Here is a 22,320-nt window from a genome sequence, read left to right on the forward strand (position 1 = left end):
TTCTACAAGACATCAATTTAAACCATCACATCCTCGTCGTAATTACATTACAGGAATGCAACGTTTTTACAACGTGTTTCAACATATCCTGTGCAAAATATGCTTACAAACATTTCGAATTTATACTACTAGTGCAGATATTACAAAATTCAAGTCTGATGTATTTTAAAATAACGATCCAATTTAAACAAATAACAATTAAAAGCAAAAAAAATTGAAATTGTTGAAGTGTTGTCAGCGTTATTCCATCTACTTAGTTGATGAAATAACATTTATTTTACTTCATGCCTGGTTAATGATACTCGATTTTCTTTTATCTTTTTCATATAGTCCAAGCATAGCATGATACGCCTATATTTCAATGAAGCGACATAGCAGTCAATATACTGTAGAAATGCACATGTGCCTCAATGTATGTCATCTTGAGACGTGTTCGTTTTGTAACAGAAGCCGAAAGCACATGCAATGACAATAAGAATGAAATTGTTCAGCGGACATTTAGGAAAAAATAGTAAGCTCTTTTGTTTCAAAAAATAAGCTGAACCATCAACAGGCCTTGCAACTAGTAATCACTTGCAACACTTACAATCCTTTGCAATGCTTTGCGATAGTTTAACTTATGCTACATCAAAATCGCATGCCTTGTTTTTAACAAAACACGTTTTTCAACAAGGCACACGACAAACTACTACACCATCAGTGCATCGTCAATGCACTTCCACGTAACATGAAGGTTAAATTTTGTGTTTACTTTTGTTTTGTTGTGTGGAAATAAAGAAGTTAACAAGTACTACTCATCATAAACGAAAGAGAATATATTCTGATGACAGCAGCTGCATCGCCACTAGATAGTTAAACGCCTGTATTTTGCTGTAACATATTTGTAACATAAATAACAGTATTGCTGCAACAGACAAGAAGTCATAGTAACTCTTAACGCAAGTGCGGCCATTTTCAATTTAACATGCACAAACAGGTATTGTAAAAGTTTAGTACAATGAGGCATAATTGGTGTGGGAAAATTTCCTGTTTGTTGAATACTCATAGCTCTGAAATATGAGGTCTCAAGGAAGCAAACAGGAAACTTTACTTAAATTATTTTATAAAATGCACACAAACCCACGCGATTTACATTGAAAAGACGGCAATATAACGTATATGAATAATAGTGCTCACAGTAACTTATTCAGTAACTATAAGGTCACAAACCCAGATCTCTTTGTTTATAAATTTAATTAATTTCTGGTAAAGATGTTAGTTTATTCTTGATTAGAAAAACTATGTTATACAATGCTTGTAAGTATGCAAGAAATAGCCTACGTTGCTTTTAGCAAACTGTGTTGAATATACTCAGCCTTATTTTATTTCATCTTGGAAATATCAAGACTGATATCAGCGAGTTTATATCAAGTAAAGTATTTGCAATGTTTCATTACTTTCATTTCAAATCAGATATAGCAGCTTGAAAAATTGAGTATTTTTGTTATTGCAACAATCTAAAAGAAAGATGAGCAAAGTAGTAATTTTATTCGTGATGAGCGTCTTTGCCATTTTGTGGCCGATCGCTGTCACTTCTCGCGAAGTGACGTGTTCTTGTGGGGTTGGTCCAGATGGTGATGACGTCAGTGAAAGGGGTTTACCTGGCCCCTCTGGCAAGAGGGGTGCAACGGGTTTGCAAGGAAGTAAAGGTTTGTATTCTGTTTTTATTTAACCAACTGAGGGGACTTAATGATTTTTTGTTTTTGGTACAAATCACGATAACGTTGTTCAACACGTAACTTAAAACGTCATGTACCCACATGTATATATGTTTCTCCTCTCTTGTTCTAGTCAATTTTCAGTTTGAAGTTCTGCTGTATGCTTTAAATTCACATTTTTGTGAATAAGCTAAATTTAATTTGTTATGTTTTATATTTCAATTGAATTTAATCTGACTTGCAAACGCATGTGCTCAACAATAAATATCATGAATGCGCTTTCATTTGTACATATTTTGTACTCATTTTAACCAGCAACAGAATGAAGCTTCTTTCATAGGTATTAGCGACAACGTTCTCATTACGTTGTTGGTTTTCGCGCTATTGATCAGTTTTTATGACGTCAAAAATCCCATCACAATACTCAGGACATAATATGATCTGATGCGTACACTCAACTTTTATATGGATATGAACAATCTATCTGCAAGCTTCCATTTCTTTGCAGGTGACCGAGGTTTGAAAGGTGAAAAAGGACAAGCTGATGACACCAAAGCTGCCTTAGAGAGGCTTCAGAATAAACTACAAGCACTGGAAAACAAGTTTGAAAGTACGCTTTGTTTAAAAATTTTCAAAACATTTATATTTTATCCCACTTTAATATCGCATCTTATATTTCACATATCTCTCTTTGGGGAAATTTTTTTCCATTGATTTCTTACGAATTTTTTAAGAATTTTTCTCAAAATTTTTTCTCAAAACATTTGATTCATCTTCATGATAAATATTGAAAGTAATAATAATACTAAACTTATGATGCTACTTGCTTTGAATATTAATTTTTGTAAGCTACAATTTACAAAATAAAACCCTTGTAATCCCTCAAGTATTTTTTTAAAATGTAAGCACATACAGGGCGGATTTAGCTGATGGGGGGCCCAGAGCACTTTTAGATCGGGGGGCTCCCTGCAAAAAACTTTTTCTCGCCTACGGCGCGAAAAACCACCTCTGCGTCTACAGTACCATCAATTCAGCACTGCACAGCATTTTTCAGAAACTTCAAAGGCTGAAAGGAAGAAAAAACAACACAAAATCAATTTTTTTCCACGTAGGGAGGCTCTTCAAAAGTCGGGGGGCCCGGGGCACCTGCCCTCTCTGCCCCCCCCCCCCCCCTAAATCCGGACCTGAGCACATATAACATTGGGGCTATTATTGCTGTTTTAAATAACCGCAAAACCGTATTTTGCAATAACTGATTTATTTTCTGGGTTTAATTATTTAAAAAAAATAATTTTAGAAAAAGACTGTAATGATGTTGCTAAGCAAGGTCATACAACCAATGGAGTTTATACGATTTTGACAAGAGGAAAGTTTATTGAAGTGTACTGCGATTTGGAATCTGGAGAGGGGAGTTATCTGGTAAGGGAATTATCAACGTTAGTTAATGTTCAGGCTATTTGTGAAGATGAAGGGAACATAAGTTCGAATAAGACTAATATATCATTTGTCGGCTCACCAATTCAAAAATTACTTTTCAAGACTGCAAATTTGAGACATATTTATCATACGCATAACCGTTGTTTGCATATTTTGGCAACGCTTCTTTGAAATTATTCATCAATTTTTAGTCGATTGATATTGGGTTTAAAAAAACATTTTCATGTATGCATAAGCTAGCATAAACATCTTGTTAATAAAGTACAAAAATTAATCTGCTTATCTTAGGTGTTTCAAAGACGAAATTCTGGAAAAGTAAACTTTTACTTGGATTGGTTGACATATCAAGCAGGATTTGGAAACAAGTATGGAGAGTTTTGGCTTGGTAAGGAAAAAGTGAGGTTAAGATGCTAAAACTTTTGTCTTTACTTTTTCAATTATTCAAGTTATAAATTTGAACTTCACCAATTGAAATTGTACTCAACAAATATTGTATTACATCTTAATGAAGCAAAATGTGTCAAAGAACAATTCTCAACCAAGTTCACACAAATTCTGGACTAAAACTTCTAATGTAGAAAACGACAAATTGCAGTACTTGAAGCACTAATCCACTAATTGACTTACATTGTACACGGAGTAGTCCAGATTGATTAATAATTTCCACTTATTTAGTCATTTTCCAATTATTCAATGATCATGATAATGACAACGTCAAAAAAAATGATTTAACATCACAATTCTCAAACTTGCATACCCACTCAAGCATTAAATTAGGTCTCAGATAATGAAGTGTGTAAATACATGGGGATACATACAGACTTTCTAGAAACGGTTTACTTTAAGTCTAAATTTCAGCATTAAAGATAAATAAATCTACAGCGCATCTTTTTTCTTGCTTTGTTCTTTCATTAGGTTTGGATAATCTTCATGCTATCACCAGTTCTGGTTCATACAAACTTCGCATTGATCTTGAAGACTGGGAAGGAAACACTGCTTATGCTGAATATAGGTGAATATTTGATTTTTTTAATTATCTTATATAGCCAACCTCTGTTGCATTTGGTCCACATGTGACAACCATCACTAGTTTATGTTTATGACTGTTTCAAGTCAGTTTACTTGTCAAAAACCTAGTTTTAAATATTACAATGTTGGCAGCTATTCTGTATAACTTTAAATGGAATATTTGTTTCACAAAATGTTTCAGTTCGTTATTCTATCGAATAACTACATTTGATGAAATGCTAGTATCCTTTGAAACGTAAAAACCCAAAATGTAGTTATGTGACACACATCACTTGAACTCGTTTAGAATTGTTGATGTTTCTCGTAGGCCATTACATCTGGTATGGTAATGTCGAAGAACTTGGAATGTATAATTTGCGATTCCAAACAAAACTAAATTTTATTATTGCATAGTTAAATTTATGATAGTAGAATTATACTGTGAAACTTTTCTTACTTTTTCAGCACTATAACTGTGGGGGACGCAAGCACAAACTATCGGTTGAATATTGGAAGTTATAGTGGAACTGCAGGTGAGTTGCTCTTCATTTGAGTGTAAGTGTACAACTTTTGCTTGATGAAGAATGAAACATTCATCAACCGAAAACAATACAATTGTTGTTCTCAGACCCAATGAAAGCATAGCACAAAGGTTTGAAACGTGGTTTGGAACTATTTATCGTTATGATCACTGGTGGTTGGTTACTCTATGATTTTAATGATGCTGTTGCAGCTGCATGAATAAGTTATATTGGAACTTTTGGAAGTCTCATTTTTGAAACTTCGGAAAAGTTAAAAAAGACAAATTGATAAATGAATCAATGTAAAACGAAAGCTGTTAAAAATGTCAAAATTAAAGGAGTAACGATCCTACACAAGGTTACATTTTATTGATTTTCCTTGTGCTTAATTGTATTTAAATTCACGATGTTTTCAAAATTGCATATGTATATGATCAAGTAAATTGTGAATCTCTACTATACCTAATTCTAAGGCGGAGTGATAACCATTTTGTGCAGTGATAAACCAGAATTGTGCAGTGTTAAATAAGTGTTTTTAGGCCGAATAATAAACAGCGCATACAAAACCCAAAGCAGATTACTTTTATGTTGTCAGTCACCTTCTTGTTTTCTAAAAAACAATCAATGTAATATAAATGTTGTTTGAAGTTGTCTGATCTATGATGTAATAATGTCCGTCTGGGCTTTTATCAGGTCAAGCCAAGTTTATCTTGTCAGGCCAAATCGAAGTCATACAACAGATTAGATTTGTAAATTCTTATAAAAATGAATAAATAAGTTCTGGTTCTACTTTTAAGCTTCAACTAATCGCTACTTAGCGACTTTCCTAAAGTTCCAATTGTTGCAGACTGAACGCAAAATGTGCCAGGAGAGGCACAATGTTGCTTTTGCAACCTCACAATTCCGTTGTTTAGCAATGGCTACAGTAAAAGAGAGATTCCTTTTTGATATTTGTATTGTAATGGGCGCAAATTAGATTTTGAAGTAAGTCACAAATTTTAATTTTTACCAACAGATTTTTGCGCCCCTATCAATTTGGCGCCCATGGCTCGAGGCTCGAGCCATGCCTGCCATACCTAGGTACGCCACTGCAGTTTGGTATGACTGTCTATATCTTTACGAAAGGTGAAAATGATTAAAGTTTTTTGAATTGAAAGCTCTGGTAAATTTTCCTTTAACGAGATAACTGAAAAAATATGAATTGTATTTCAAACAGGTGTTAGAGTAACATTTTCAAAAAAAATTAAATGATTGATTTTCCCAGTGCAGATAAAACGGGTCAGTTTGTTAGTCCTTTATCAAACAAAGTTATATTTACAAATAAAAAGTGAAGCAAATTTGTTAAAATAGTGTTGAATCATGAAATGTAAACGTACAAGACAAATCCGTTCTCCATAATGACAGCATTCATTATTCTAAGCCAACTAGTCACTATTGTTTTATCCTGTACGTACCAGGGTATGTTGTACTACGCTTAAATTTAAAGTTCCTAATTTAAACTTTAGTAAGCTGATGTTTGCTTGTTTTGAATAATTCAATCTATTTAACTTGTTGAGAAAAATGGTTAGTATTTTACAGCTATTTAGTCTTTGACTGATCTGTTTTGGTCTAACTCTAACCAAATCAACAATATCTCAAAAAAAATTAGTACCCAAAACAAACAATTAAAAAAAAACAACGTAGTAAATACTTTTAAAACACGATATAATAATAATATTAAAAATACTTTGATTTAGTTATAGCTTTTCATACTGTTGTAGAATAAATATGTGTACATACCAGGGATTCAGAAGAACAGGATTTCTAACCAAGCTACGTCTGCCAAGAAGTTGGTGTGTTAAGACAAAGTGTTGCCAGATGTCTTTTCAAATTTCAAGCAAAAATGCCATTTTAAAGCAGTGGTTGTCCAAATGTTATCCGTTAAAAACTACTTTAAATCTCATCTTAAGCAAAAAAATTCTAAAGCGATTTTATTTAATTTATCTTGCAATAATATTTGTAAACTTACTTTATAAAAAAAGATAAAAATTTAAAAAATATTTTGCTAAGGTACATACGTTTATATCTAAATCAAATATAGTTATTACTATCTGAAGCCTTTACAAATTGTTTCACCTAACGGATCATCAGAAGGTCTTATTTTGAATAAGACCTTCTGATGATCCGTTAGGTGAAACAATTTGTAAAGGCTTCAGATAGTAATATATTTGATTTAATTCGCTCTGCTTTGCCTTTTTGCTTGGCATTGAGCACTTTTTGTAGTATTAATAGTTTTCATAGTTTTACGTTTATATCTATGTAATAATCAAAAGAAAAATACTGTCAGAAGCAAACGTATTCAATAAATACATTCAATCAAAAATATTCTATTTGAACAAGTTTGCTTCCGACAATTGTTCATGAAACTTTAAGTAGGATATAACTTTTCTTGCTTGTTTGTGCTGTTTATATCATTGGTTATGTTTGCTGCGTTAAACACATTTATTAACAACTGCAGCATATCGTTTTTGAAATAGATATGCCATTAAGCTCATTCCTCAAAGTATTAATAAAATACTGATACTCTTCAAACAACAGTTTATGGTGTTGTTATTGTATTCTGACACTTTATTTCGGAATCTTTTGTCGTCGATATAATAAACTCCCTATCAGTTGTCAGACTAGATGTCATCACTGTGTCTTAATTTCACCGATTTCCTATTATACTTCAAACACTTTCAAATTTTATTTCTGCATCTTTCTCGGCAGGCAATTGCAGCAAACATTGACAGCTATAGACCCGTATTTCGCTCATGAGGCTGGACTTGTCAGTATCGTGCATACATTTTGTCAAGTATTCCAACTCATCAAGAAATTAACAGCAATTGGTCACTCTGTGTATTCGGGCTAAATTAATTTTGATTTCAAATGAGTTTAATTCCTAAAACTAAAGGTCATTCGATGAAGGTCAAAATAATAATCAAAATTCCTGTTGGGCGAGCAATTCTGCTGTGGAGCATCATGAAGCGTCGTGGTTTGAGTCTTGCTTTCAATCAAACTCAAATGGAAAATACGTCGATGGAGGACGTACGAGTGTTTGGAAAAGATTCTATCGATATAATTGGAACAAAGCGGCTATTTGATGAAATAAAAATGAATTTTTATTTAGTGATTATATGATAAAAATTAAAAATAAATTCCTTTTGATTTTAAACTATTTTTATTCTGATCATTGAAGGTGATTCATTGGTAAGCCACAATAATCGACAGTTCACCACAAAAGACAATGATAATGACGCGTGGGGGAGCAATTGTGCTGTGAATTATCCTGGTGCGTGGTGGTTTCAATCTTGCTTAGATTCAAACTTGAATGGAGAATACATCCATGGAGGGCGTACGAGTGGTCGTAACGGAATCCATTGGTATGCTTGGAAGGGAGGCAGCTATTCGATGAAAAAGTCAAAATGAAGATCCAGTTAAGTTGATGCTTCAACAAAAAAAACTTCTGTAAATTCACACACAAAAAATTCGACATAAATTTGGTTTTATTGCAGATTTGGTTAGAAACATATTGCTGTCAACATTTGAAGCCTATCTCTTCTGTATATATTTGAAAACAAAGCTTCCATGTTTTTATGTACTTTCGAGGGTTTTGGTACTTCGGTTTTTTAATCACAAAAACCTGTATTTACAAAATATACACGAGTAAAAAAGCAGAAAGCATTACACCAAACTGATAAAACAAAGTATATTATAGAACTTTTGCCACACAGTTATTAGTGTATGAAATCATTAGTCTGTGACAAGTGATAATAAAAACACATCACTAAAGTTGGTCTTCAGTGTGAGATTGATGTGACTTCTCACATTCTTTCATCATAAAGTAATTTTAAAACTTTAATATTAGTTACTCTTTTATCACGTGCTTCTTTTGCTTGCTCTATGATCAAAGGGCCAGTGTTCCAACGATTATCGAAAAACTAAACGATTAAAATTACTCAAACTAACATTGTAAAGCTATCAAGCCAGTAGTAACTTTCGCATGTAAACATATTCAGAATAAACATATTAAATTATATCTCCCGGGAAACGTGTGCGTATAAATTGGCAGAAATACATTATGATCGTGATATGTTCCGCACTGTAGTTCAAACCATACACATCGCAGTTTAGCTTTGTTTTTAGATATAAATGAAACCTGGAAAATGTCGACAGAAGATATTGTGAGCGTAAGAAACATCTGCATAAAAAATGGAATTATTCTTGTGGCATCTCTGCAAAAGAAACCAATCTGTAGTTAAAAAACAAATAAAATATTTAAAGGCATACTATATGAAATTTTCAAACGGGAATTAAGCATTAAAATGCGAAAACTGAACATTCAAGAACACATTTCAAAAACAATTACCGAAAAAAATTTGTTTTCAATGGCGCTGGCAAGGCCCAAAGTCCAATATTTCATTTATTTTCATTTTTTTTTCAAAATGACCAAAAAGTGCAAACACAGCTCCAGAATACGTCATAAAAGACAGCAATGACAAAAGCCACGTTACAACATCTGATGTTTTAACATCAGATCTGAGGTTTTGAGCAAACTGTCTGATGTTTTGACGTTGAAATCTGATGTTTTGATGTACATACATACATAGCCTACAGTTAAATCGCCGGCAATAACAACTGTTGCGTGATCAGCCGATTGCTCGTCTTTTGTTACGTAGACTGTACAGTCGCACGCTTCGCTGCTCAGGCCCATTTTCGTTTTGAAAGCTCTGACACAAGTACAGGTAAAATCGCCAAGTCAGGTTTTTCCTTTAGTATTCCTTTAATTCACATTGCTCATTGGTCTTTTTTCATTTAATTTTCAAATTATTTCAAAAAAGTTCACAAAAATGTCTTGATGTAGGCTATTAGTTAGGTTTATACGAGAAATTAAAAGATATAAAGAGGAGCATTAAGTTGTGTGAAAAAAAGAAGTTTTATTGTGATGTACAGTATATAAATCTATATCTCATTGCAAAAACGCATTGGCCTCAAGGATTATTGTTTGTCCTTGGAGCTCAGTAAAACACAACTCTTCAAACGATGAAACATCAAACTCAAGCAGCTGTTGTGCAACTCCCAGGGTGTGCTGTTGAGCAACACAGCTAAAGTGTTTGATTGACAGAAAATTCCTGCCAGAGAATGTAAAATATTACATATGTGCATTGGAATGTGTAATTATATTATAAAAACCATTAGTCTGCGACAAGTGATATTAAAAAATATCAGCAATATTAAAATTAATTTTCAAAGTGTGGTTGATGTGACATTTAAAATATATTTGTCTACTACAGTCGTTCTGAATGGTCTCAAAAACGTCGAGTGGCCTTCACAGTATTAGTTACACTTTTATCACATGCCTTCTTTGTGTGTTCTACATCAAAGGAAGCCCCGAAATTAACATTCATAGAAATATGGGACTTCGGGTTGGAAAGACTAAGAATTATCGATGTGTCAAGTATGGCATAAAATGTAATTTTGCATATAAGCGGCATAGTTTTTACAAAATATAATTCAAATCAAAAAGGCATCTAATTTCTTTGTACACAATGATTCGATAACTGTCGAACAGGCCTAGCTGCTATAGCAGTAGGCTCATCATCATCATCTTCGGCCATGCCTGAATAATGCGTTGGCTACCGTGAGTCTCCAGAACGATCGATTGTCTATAGTTCTGATTGAGTTTACAAAATCTTGGTTTGTCCATGTCCATGTTGAAAGATTTTTGAGGATTTTCAAACGTGGACGCCCCCAGTGCCTCTGACCAGGAATTTGCCCCATCATTGCTGAATGTTGAATTTTGCGTTGGCGATAGGCATGCCCGATAACTGTCATTTGCCTTTTTTTGAAAGTTGTGATAAGAACGCCAGGAATACAGCCAGAGTGTCTCCACACTTCTTCGTTAGAGATCTTATCCATGCAGTTAATTCCCAGCATTCACCGTATGAACCAAATTTCAGCACTTCTGATCTTCTTTTCTATCTGCGGCATAGGGTGTAGGATTCACAGCCATATAGCAGAACTGATCAAACGTAGACATGTAAAATTCTTATTTTAGTGTTTAGAGCAGTGGTTCCCAAACTGTGGGACGCGTACCACTAGTGGTACGAGAAGGTCTTTCAGATGGTACGCGAGAAACTCACGTTGAAACGTGGACGTCCACGCTTGACAGGAGTTAAAATAATACAATTTGCGCAAACTTTCAGATTACTCAATGTGCATTATTCTGTCATAATTAATTTTTTTCGTAGGAGATTCAAGCTATTGTGACACAATCTAGGTCAGTGGTTTATAAATTTTTTTCGTTTCAATGTTTTGGAAAAATTTTGTTGGACTTGCGACGAACTCAGCGACAGGAATTTTAGTCATTTTTTTTTTTTTTTGTGTCTCTAGTCTTTATTGGTTGCGCGACGAAAGGAATTTAGAGTTGCGCAATGTGATTGTTAACCCTTTGCTTTTCAACCTTTTTTTGCAATTTAACTGCTCAAAGGGGGGCCGTTTTTGGACCAAATTCAACCAGCTGTTACGTGTGATCTGCTGGTTCTTTTTGAACAGAATTTTTACTAATGTGTAGCAAAATCACTTGTCTATAAGTTTGAAATATTAATATTCTGACATTTTGTATGCTTAACTTAATATTTCATTTTTTGCAAAGATACCCAAAAACGATTATTTTACTTTATGTTGCCGCCTTTTAATTACCGTGCTAATCCAATTTTACGTAAAGCGCTGCAAAACAATGAGCCCGCTCCAACGCAATGCGGAGTGTGTGTGCCAGCGTATCATATTAGATAGCTTTGCGAGCGAATCTTACATCGTGCATGCATCGTGCTTTACTTCTGAAATCTTCGATGCAAGAAACCATAGATATTTTAGTGGTTGGACAATCTGGCATTGTTACATTATGTTACAATGTAAACAATGACTGAAATTTTCAGTAAACGATGACGGTTTACATTGTTGTGCAATGCAAAAATGACTAATTATATCGCCCTGATATTCAATGATTTATATTGTTTTCAGTATCAAATTGAAACAAAAATTGCATTTGTTTTTCAAAAGCCAATGCTTTCCGAAAGTCATAATTTCTATATACTATGGAACCAAGCATCCCTTAGCAATAGTACCTAAACCATTAACTTTTTTGTTTATGTGGTTTTGGCTTACAATCATAGAAAATTGATAGACAACAAAGTAGCCTAATTGGGTTGAAAAACACTAATCAATCCCAATTAGCCTATTTTGTTGTCTATCCATTGTCTATGATATTAGCTATGTAGAAAACCAAACTTGTACAGCACATCACGTAATAATGTGAAACCTTTTTTTCAATGCGATTTAGCAAAGATCGCGAGATTATGAAAACGAAAAGAGCGAGTTTTTTATTATTCAAATATATCCTGCACACATAAAATGTAATTGAATCTTTATGGCAATATTAGCAATCTGACATGTGGAGTAAAGAAGCTATCACATTGTGTTTACATCATTTACGTAATGTGAATGTATTTTTCAATAAATTGTAGGAATTGTGTAGGAAAGTCAATGCCATGAGATCATAAAAATACAAAAAAATAAACATAAAATAAAGGTTGATAAAAAATAGCCTATATAATTTCATATCAAAAGCCATTCATAGCTATATCCAGTGGTGAAGATGTGATGAACAAAACAATGACAAAAAGTAAATGATCATCGAGTTTGGTTATCTGTCTACCATCTAAAAAACACAGTGCAAAGTATCAACCTTGAATTTATATAAACCAATAGCCTACTATATATTGCTAATTAGGCTACACTGATTGCAGTTTCATGATAAATTTTCTCATGTTCTAAATGTTTTTTTTTACGCAAGCATGAACAGTGAACAACTGAAAGTTGGTCTTCACCCATTTCTTTGTTCGAAAGAAGACTACATTTTATATTTTGCAAACACTGCTGGTACGGTATGAAAATGTTATTTCGAATAAAATGATATGACACAAGGCTCTCTGCAACGACAGCACAAAAAAACTCTATCAAAGACAACAATTTGCGTAATAGATCTACTAATACATGAATAAAGAACACGTTTGTGGAAGTTTTTATACCTACATAAAGCCTTCAAATCTAATCAGACACATTTACGGCAATTTTTGGTCATTTCATAGAATTTTGATTTATAGCCTATTGGTTTTGCATGTCCTTCGTACAGTAACGTATTGTATCAGCAATGGATACTTGTCGGATCGAACTTCTACTGTTTTCAATAATTTGAATGGTATCATTTGGCGGTGGATAACTATTTCTCGAATCGCTAAAAATAAAAGATAGAACATATTCTTTTTGATGAACAACTGCGTGCTCACTGGCTGGTATATTATAGCACAAGAAATGTTTGGGCATTGTGCGATTTTTCGATGCAATGCTGGGAAAAAGGAGTAAAATGGTTTATTGTCCACCCAATAAGAAAATCGTTTTTGTTTTATATTGGTTTCACGTCTTGAGACGTTGAATCAATATAAGGAAAAAGTGATTTTCTGACTGGACTGCTCTAGCCATCAGCTCGGGACAAATTTAGGTCAAACAAAACAATTATGGAAAACTCCGCGATTTGGTGGTGGATTACTATTTCTCGAATCGCTAAAAATAAAAGATAGAGCGTATTTGTTTTATGAACAACTGCGTGCTCACTGGCTAGTATATTATAGCACAAGAAATGCTTGGGCTTTGTGCGATTTTTCAATGGAATGCTGTGGAAAAGGAGTAAAATGATCTATTGTTCACCCATGTTCCGGCGGGTCGATTGCCCTCTTGATTAGAATTGAAATTGTGATGAATTTGTAACTTGGCTGGTTGAATTAAGCAACGTTGAATTTGCGTTCTTTCACTGTTATACGTGACGTGGCCCGCCTTCTGACCAAGACGTTTAATTTCTGATTGTCGCATTTGCCGCGTGCCGGGAGCCGTGGTTTCTGGAGAGTATTTGCCATTGTGTTGAGTTTCATTTCATTATCGAAAAAAGCAAGCTAGAGAAATGAATGTGTACCACGGATTTAAGTTGTCGTGTTAAAGCCATTGTAAGTTTATACAAAATCAAGTTTTTATCCCAACTCGCGCTCAATAAATCAAAAAACAACAAGAAACAATTGCAAGTATGATTCAGGCAGACCGAGGAGGGATTGTAGGTAGGCAGTGAGCACCTACTCATGTAACCAAAAATAAAAACCTGATTTTTGGACAACTGAAGTAAAGAACTATAAAGTATCTAAATAACGAAATAAAAGAATTAAAAGAACTAACAAAATTGACAGAATTGAAAGAACAAGAACTAAAGGACTAACTTAAAGACTAACAAATTTAAATTTCAACCAAGGAAGACTTCTGAAGGGGTGGTCAGCACATCCCTGCAACGAAAGGACTTTAATATAACCGTACTTTAATTGTGTTGTAAACTGGAACTCTATTGTACCGGAGCCTAATTGTGTATAATAACTTGTGTAAAATACTGTATTGTTTGTCAAAAGGCTTGCTCCACCGTAACTCAGAGAGCGGTAAGTTACTAATTAATGTTGGTTACGCTGTCCATTACGTTACGTGTGTCGATATTACTGTGTGTAGGCTGTAGTATACAGTAGTGTAATTTCTTAAATTGATAAATGGAAGGTGACGGTGGCCATCCGGTGTCTCGTACGCTTCCCGTTGGCAGTGGGACAGGGGGCGCTGCGTCTGGGGGTGGTGCGGCGGAACACCCGGGCGTTGGGCAGGTGTATCCTCAGGGGGTTCATGGCAGCCTTACCCATGCTGATTCCAGTGCAGAAGCTGTGCTCAGGGACGTCAGACACAAAAAAAGAGAGGTGCTGCAGGGGGTTGGAGAATTAAGGAGAGGTCTCCCCATGGTACATGATGAAGCGTTGCTAGAGCGGGCCTTGGTTGATATGGCGGAGTTAGAGGGCAACTTTGGAGAACTGTTAGAACTTGCGAATAAACTAAAGGATAGCACTATGATATCTGAAGCTACAGAACAGGTCAGGTCAGAGATTGAGGAATTGAGACGTACTATAAGACAGAAGCAAATCTCCAAGGTAGATACAAAATTAGGTACAATGAAAGGAAAATCAACCACCAGTGCCTCGAGTAGTCGCTCGCGCCGTTCAAAAGAAGAAGAGATTGAAATCCGGCTCGAAATGGAGAAGTTGCGGTGGGAAAAACAGATGCGGGTGAACAAAGCCAAAGCAGAGGAAGCCAGAGCAAAAGCCAAAGCAGAGGAAGCCAAAGCCAAAGCAGAGGAAGCCAGAGCCAAAGCCGAAGCAGAGGAAGCCGAAGCCAGAGCCGAAATTGAAATGCAGATCAAGGCAGCCGAACTGAGAGCAAGGCAAAGTAAGCTTGACTTGTTTTCACAATGTGGATCGGAGCGCGGGCAACGACGGCCTACGGCCAGTAGTCTCGGAGTCACCAACTACATCCCTACAGCGATAGAAAAGGTCCAGAGGTGGGACGCTGACATTATCAATCCGCCTGGGAGATCCCATGACATTCATGGGGCCGCTAGCATAGATGCCCAACCTAAACAGAGCCAGGCTAAACAGGAGAATTTAATGGAACCGCCACATAGAGAAACTCCCCTAAGAAAGCTCTTTCCAGGAAACGCCCTCACAAACAAGTATAGAACGTGGACTAAAGATAATTTTTTGGCAAAACCGCCCGGGGGGACCCATGGGGCCGCTGAAAGAGAACCTCATTATGATTATCAACGTGATTTTTATAGAGAGAAGGTTGTGAAACCGTCACAAACATGCCCCTTAACTGTAAGGAAAGATCTTAAAGGTGAGAGATGTAATTCACCACTAGTTAAAGATGATGGCCGTGAAACTAGACATGTTATGACATCCCCGCCAGGGCTTAATGCAAACAGAGGTGGTGAGGATCAACAAAACTGGTTCTATAAATATCATAATTGTCGCACTTTCTATGACAGGGCCGCATTGATCAACTATGACGGCAACAACATGCCATTTATATTTTTTAAAAACCGTATTGAATCACTAATGGAGAGTTGCCCATTTGAGGGAAATCGGCTGACTTTGCTACAGGCAGCCTGCGTACGTAGCGCCGCGCAAACCATCTCAAACTTAGCATCGGATACTTCTGGTTGGAGCGAAAAGGAAAGGATCGATATGTCGCTGGATCGCTTGTCCCAGCGCTTTGGTGTTAGAGGCGGATTTCTCGCGGAGCCGGAGATTCGGCGGATACGGCATGGCAATAAATTATCTGGGATGTCATCATCCTCAATAAAGGAATTCAAAGACGAGCTGGCTCAGTGTACCCTCTTCGCTAGAGCGTATAACCAGCGTCATCAGCTAGAAGGACGTTTTGTACTAGACTTAGCAGGTCGATTACCTGGATATGCGAAGAAAGACTTTTTGTACTATCTGAAAGAGCAATATGGTAGCACCGAGGAACCAAGCTTCCAAAGCCTAATGGATTTCGTAAATTGCGAAGAGACGTGTCGCTCTACGGACTTCGCCATACGCTTAATGGAGGAAGTCGTTGCTAGAAAAGATACAAAACGGTCGGCAAGTGATAATCACATTATGCGTATTCGTCAAACCTCAGCACAGCCTGTCAGAAATGTCACCCAAGGTAGCAGTCGCGGGTCTGGCTTTAGTTCTGGGAGCCGAGAAGAAACGTTTGGTAGCCGCTCTTTTGAGGGTACGAGGAAGGACATACTTTGTATCTATTGTGAGAGTAGGAATAAGCAAGAGCGTCACAGACTACCCAATTGTCCTGAGTTCCTAAACTTGACGCCGTCGCGACGCCGAGATGTCATCGCCACGACTGGCCGTTGTCTAAACTGCCTACGTCTAGGACACGAAGCAAAAAACTGCACCCAATCATGTAATTGTAGGCGCTGCGGCGAACATTTCCGATTTAAGCACTATTATCTACTGCACGACGCCTATGTGAATCCTCAAGGAACATCGGGCAATGGCAATGATCTTAGAACGGCACCTGCCGTCACTAATCGTAGCGTAAGCATCGCTCATAAGAGGGCAGTGTTTAATTGTGTCACGGCTGCGCGGGTCATAAACCCATCTAATGGAGAGACCACTCTGGTTTACTGTCAACACGACCCAGGCTCTCAGCTCACATTTGTTTCAAGCCGATTGGCTAAAGAATTGTATCTAAAAGCCACGGATAATGTATCCTTCCGCATGGACACTCTAGCAGGCAAACAAGAAATACACTCTGATCTGGTTAAATTTAATATCCAATCCTTAGTTATTGACGAACTGTATGGTGATGTGGAAGCAGTGGTAAATGCACCTTGGAGTGACCATGTCGAAACATTGCCGCAGCATCAAGACTTAAATAGGTTTTCACATTTCGATAATGTTGAATTGATTTCGTTACCTAACAAAATGTCGGTCGATATTCTAATCGGGAATGACCATGCTTACTTGATGCGAGTATTAGAAGAACGTGTTGGCATGACTCGGGAAGAGCCCCATGCTATTTTAACCCCACTGGGCTGGCTGGCTAGTGGAGGTCGAGGTTCTATGATCTCTGGTGATTCTAAAGTACGTCGTGTTGCCATTAATGGTAACGTCGCTGAGGAGTCACTTAGTCTTGACAGTTTTGATGCGCAGGAGATTGAAATCAGTCGTTTAAAACATGTAATAAAGGATTTAACCCTAACAGATGAAACGATAGAACTGTCCCGCAATGATGTCATAGCACAAAAATTTGTTGAGACGCAAAGGAAAGTTGAAGATGGGAGATTTGAAATGCCCGTACCTTTAAAAACCGACTTTGAATTACCGGATAACCACTCTTTGGCTTTTGACCGTGTTCTGAGCTTACGACGAAAGGCTTTAAAGCAATCTGATGTTCGAATATTCTTAGTAGAAACGATGACTGAAATGCAGTCCAGTGAGTACATTGAGCCCGTAAAAGACGATGACTCATCAGCATGTGTGTGGTACTTACCATATTTTGTGACATCCCAAGCAAAAAAGCGAGTGGTATATGACGGCAAATCTGAGTTTAAGGGTAGGTGTGTTAATGATGTGATTTTGTCGGGCCCAGACATATTAAACCCTTTAACACAAGTTCTGGCTCGCTTTAGATTGGGAAAGTTTGGCCTAATGGCAGACCTAACCAAGTGCTTCTTCCAGATTCAATTACCAATGGAACAACGCGACTTGTTCCGTTTGCTGTGGTTTGAGAATAATGATATCGAAAAGGGCAAAGTAATTCCGTTTAGATTTTGTGTACACCCTTGGGGAATTAAAAGCAGTCCATACATCGCCTGCTTAGCTATTCAAAAAATGATTGAACAAAACCCCACTGGAGCCAGTGACCTGACCCTGAGTACCATTCGAAAAAATATGTATATGGACGATCTGATATTCTCTGGAAATAGCCTTGATGAGGTCAGTGAGATTGCTAAACAAGCCATTGACTTGTTCGATAGCCGAGGCTTTAGTTTGGTGAAATGGAGTGCCAACAAAGGGGCGTTGGATGTTTTGTCGGACTTTAAAAAAGAGATGCTGGCTTCCTCCTTTCGCGATGTCGACCTCGAAAAAGACGACACAGACTTACCAGTAGCAAAAACTCTAGGTTGTGTGTGGCAAACCGAGTCAGATTCATTCTTCATTAAGTGCCTCTCTCCAACCTTCCGTATGCCCCGGCCCAGGGAGGGGCCTGGGAAGCAATGGTCAAGCAATTCAAAATTGCCTTTTCCCACGTTATTGGGAACTCATCACGGAAACCCAACTTTGTTGAACTTCTTACATTTACTGGTAGTGCCACAAGAATAGTCAACGAAAGACCTTTAGTCCTTGTTTGTGATGACCTTAAGGATTCTACTGTTATCACCCCAGCCGCCCTCCTTAACCCATTCTTGAGCCCATTTTCATCAGTAGGAAATCCTCATGACCGAGATGAGTTACGGAGAGAATATAGGTATAACCTGGCTCTATCTCACAGTTTCTGGGAAAAATGGATCTCTTTCTATTTACCTTCCCTGCAGGGTAGAAAAAAGTGGGCCAGTTTGGTGGAAAACCTACAGCCTGGCCAATTAGTGGTGGTTGGTTCTCCAGAAGATATAACTAAGAGAGGAAGGTACCGTCTGGGGAGAGTCCATGAGATCATCCCCCAAATTAGAAAAGGAAAACCGATTGTCAGGCGCGTCAGGGTGGCAGTCTCAGTGGTGGATGAGGCATCGGGTGAGGTCAAAGTGGACCTGGTCCTAAGGGATATATCGTGCGTTGCTCCTGTGGGGAATGCTTGACTGCGTTCAGGACCCGGCCACGCCCTGGTCTGTTGTTAGCTGGTGTCGTCGAGGCATCTGTACCACCCTTGCCTTTCATTTAAATTTGTAGTGTATTGTAGATATGTACCACGCAAATCTGTTATTAACCTGCGTATTTCTATGTGTCATCCGCAGGACTCCAATATGCGTAACTCAACAACATGTCTTAGTAACGTATGCTCTACAGCAATCTCAGTCATCGGCCTCGTTATAAGTAGCTAGTTAGTTAGGCCTACTGTGTAATGCATTTGATTTGTTTGCTATTGTGTGTTTCATGCAAATGATGTAAATGCTAACCGTGTAAGTATTCGCAAGCAATCTCAGTAATTTGCGTCATTATAAGTAGCTAGTTAGGTACTGTGTAGTGCGTCTGAGTTGTTTGCTACTATGTGTGTCTCATGAAGCTAACGTAGATATTAATCGTTAATCGTGTAAGTATTCGCCAGGCCATTGTGGCCAGGGTGTCCAAGTGCCTTGCACTGCTATCAAAAGATAATCACCGTTTTTGTGTAGTTTTAATGTACATACTTTCTGTGTATTGCATGTCGGGAATCGACCCTTCTACTTCAACCTTTATTTAATTATGTGCCATAATTAGGGGCCGCAATGTTCCGGCGGGTCGATTGCCCTCTTGATTAGAATTGAAATTGTGATGAATTTGTAACTTGGCTGGTTGAATTAAGCAACGTTGAATTTGCGTTCTTTCACTGTTATACGTGACGTGGCCCGCCTTCTGACCAAGACGTTTAATTTCTGATTGTCGCATTTGCCGCGTGCCGGGAGCCGTGGTTTCTGGAGAGTATTTGCCATTGTGTTGAGTTTCATTTCATTATCGAAAAAAGCAAGCTAGAGAAATGAATGTGTACCACGGATTTAAGTTGTCGTGTTAAAGCCATTGTAAGTTTATACAAAATCAAGTTTTTATCCCAACTCGCGCTCAATAAATCAAAAAACAACAAGAAACAATTGCAAGTATGATTCAGGCAGACCGAGGAGGGATTGTAGGTAGGCAGTGAGCACCTAATCCTTGGAACCAACCCAATAAGAAAATTGTTTCTGTTTCATATTGGTTTCTCAAGACTACCTATATTGGTAGTCTGGAGACGTTGAATCAACATAAAGAAGAAGTGATTTTCTGACTGAACTGCTCCAGCCATCAGCTCGGGACAAATTTAGGTCAAACAAAACAATGCATAACTCCGCGATAGTCTCTCTGCTTGCGCATGTTGATTCACGAAGCAATTATGAGCTTATCGTTTGTAAGCGAAAAGAAATCGATTTCATGCTTTGCCAAACGTCGGCCAAAATCAGCAAAAATTCACCAAAATCTTGAATTTACAAGCAAACTACACACCTTTTGCTATCAACTTTACATCATCAGATCCGCATTGCAATTTTAGGAAAAGTCAAGAAAAACCAAGTGCATGGCGTTACTGTGCTTCAAGAAATTAAAAAAAATGTGAGGGGGGCAGATCTGGCCTCCCTTTGAGGATCAAAGTGTTAAACCATAAGCATTGCTACAGTTTTGCAATGATGAGTTCTCATGCACATGTCAGGGGATGACAATAACTGTGAGCGCTTTATTATGCAATTGAGTTTAGATACGAAGCGGAATCATTGTGTGACGCCCTTGAAAAATTAAAACTACGCACCAAGAACGATGGAGTGAAGCGGTCAGAAAATTTTTGATGACATGACGCATTGGATTGATTGTGCGATGTAGTTCCAAATCAATCGCCCAGGGCTTTGAATTTCAGTTGAAAGTTTTCAGTTATAGCTGTGATTAAAGTACATCGAATAGGAAAAAAACCTCGACAAAATATGAGTGGCAACTTGGCAAAATTTTAGTCTTGGCAAAACTTCATTACAGCAAAAAGCAGAGAATGTAATGCCAGAGAATGTAAAATATTACATATGTGCATTGGAATGTGTAATTATATTATAAAAACCATTAGTCTGCGACAAGTGATATTAAAAAATATCAGCAATATTAAAATTAATTTTCAAAGTGGGGTTGATGTGACATTTAAAATATTTTCGTCTACTACAGTCGTTCTGAATGGTTTGAAAAACGTCGAGTGGCCTTCAAATTTAGTATTAGTTACACTTTTATCACATGCCTTCTTTGTGTGTTCTACATCAAAGGAAGCCCCAAAATTAACATTCATAGAAATATGGGACTTCGGGTTGGAAAGACTAAGAATTATCGATGTGTCAAGTATGGCATAAAATGTAATTTTGCATATAAGCGGCATAGTTTTTACAAAATATAATTCAAATCAAAAAGGCATCTAATTTCTTTGTACACAATGATTCGATAACTGTCGAACAGGCCTAGCTGCTATAGCAATAGGCTCATCATCATCATCTTCGGCCATGCCTGAATAATGCGTTGGCTACCGTGAGTCTCCAGAACGATCGATTGTCTATAGTTCTGATTGAGTTTACAAAATCTTGGTTTGTCCATGTCCATGTTGAAAGATTTTTGAGGATTTTCAAACGTGGACGCCCCCAGTGCCTCTGACCAGGAATTTGCCCCATCATTGCTGAATGTTGAATTTTGCGTTGGCGATAGGCATGCCCGATAACTGTCATTTGCCTTTTTTTGAAAGTTGTGATGAGAACGCCAGGAATACAGCCAGAGTGTCTCCACACTTCTTCGTTAGAGATCTTATCCATGCAGTTAATTCCCAGCATTCACCGTATGAACCAAATTTCAGCACTTCTGATCTTCTTTTCTATCTGCGGCATAGGGTCTTTACTTATTACAAAGGGTTCAAAGCAAAGCTATTCATCATCACGTGCCGTCTCCGATCCGTAGGTTGGCTGTCATTTTTTTCCACAAGTCACACTCTTCTGCTACTCTTTTTATTATTCCCATGCTTGACAAATCATCCCACTGTATTACGTCATCTCTCCATGTTCGTCTCCTTCCCCTGTACTTCTTTTCTTCCACCATACCTTCAATAACCAATTGATGTGGCTGTCCTGCCGATCCTTTCAAAATATATCCCGCAAATTTGATGGTTTGTTTTGTTAAGTCGTTAGCCCATCTAGGCATTTCTTTTCCTAATTGCTTCTTTTACAATGTGCTTTTATAATATATGATATTTTTAATATTGTTCTGTAGCTATTGTTATTGTTAAAAAAGATAAAAAGAATTGTCGTTTGCCCATCTATCTTGTACTATAATTCTTTTTCTAATTGCTTCGTTTGTAATGTGTTTTTTATAATGATATAATTAATATTCTTCTGTAGCTATCGTTATTGTTAAAAAGATAAATAGATTTGTTTTAATAATTGCACCAACATTCTTTTCACTGCCATTGGATTTCCAAAAAAA

The 22,320-nt window shown here is 37.0% G+C and overlaps 1 protein-coding gene across 1 annotated transcript; it reads left to right on the plus strand.

The window, feature by feature from the left end:
- The first annotated feature begins 1,534 nt into the window (after nt 1–1,534).
- Nucleotides 1,535–8,578, plus strand: LOC145771145 (ficolin-2-like). The gene is made up of 7 exons (XM_082582883.1): nt 1,535–1,688; nt 2,206–2,307; nt 2,995–3,116; nt 3,423–3,519; nt 4,050–4,146; nt 4,608–4,675; nt 7,881–8,578. Exons 1-7 carry the CDS (start codon nt 1,535–1,537, stop codon nt 8,108–8,110), a joined length of 870 nt encoding a protein of 289 aa, XP_082439009.1. The 3' UTR covers nt 8,111–8,578.
- Nucleotides 8,579–22,320: the final 13,742 nt, after the last annotated feature.

The sequence above is a fragment of the Aplidium turbinatum genome, chromosome 5 (assembly GCF_918807975.1).
Source record: "Aplidium turbinatum chromosome 5, kaAplTurb1.1, whole genome shotgun sequence".
In the NCBI taxonomy this organism is placed as follows: Eukaryota; Metazoa; Chordata; class Ascidiacea; order Aplousobranchia; family Polyclinidae; genus Aplidium; species Aplidium turbinatum.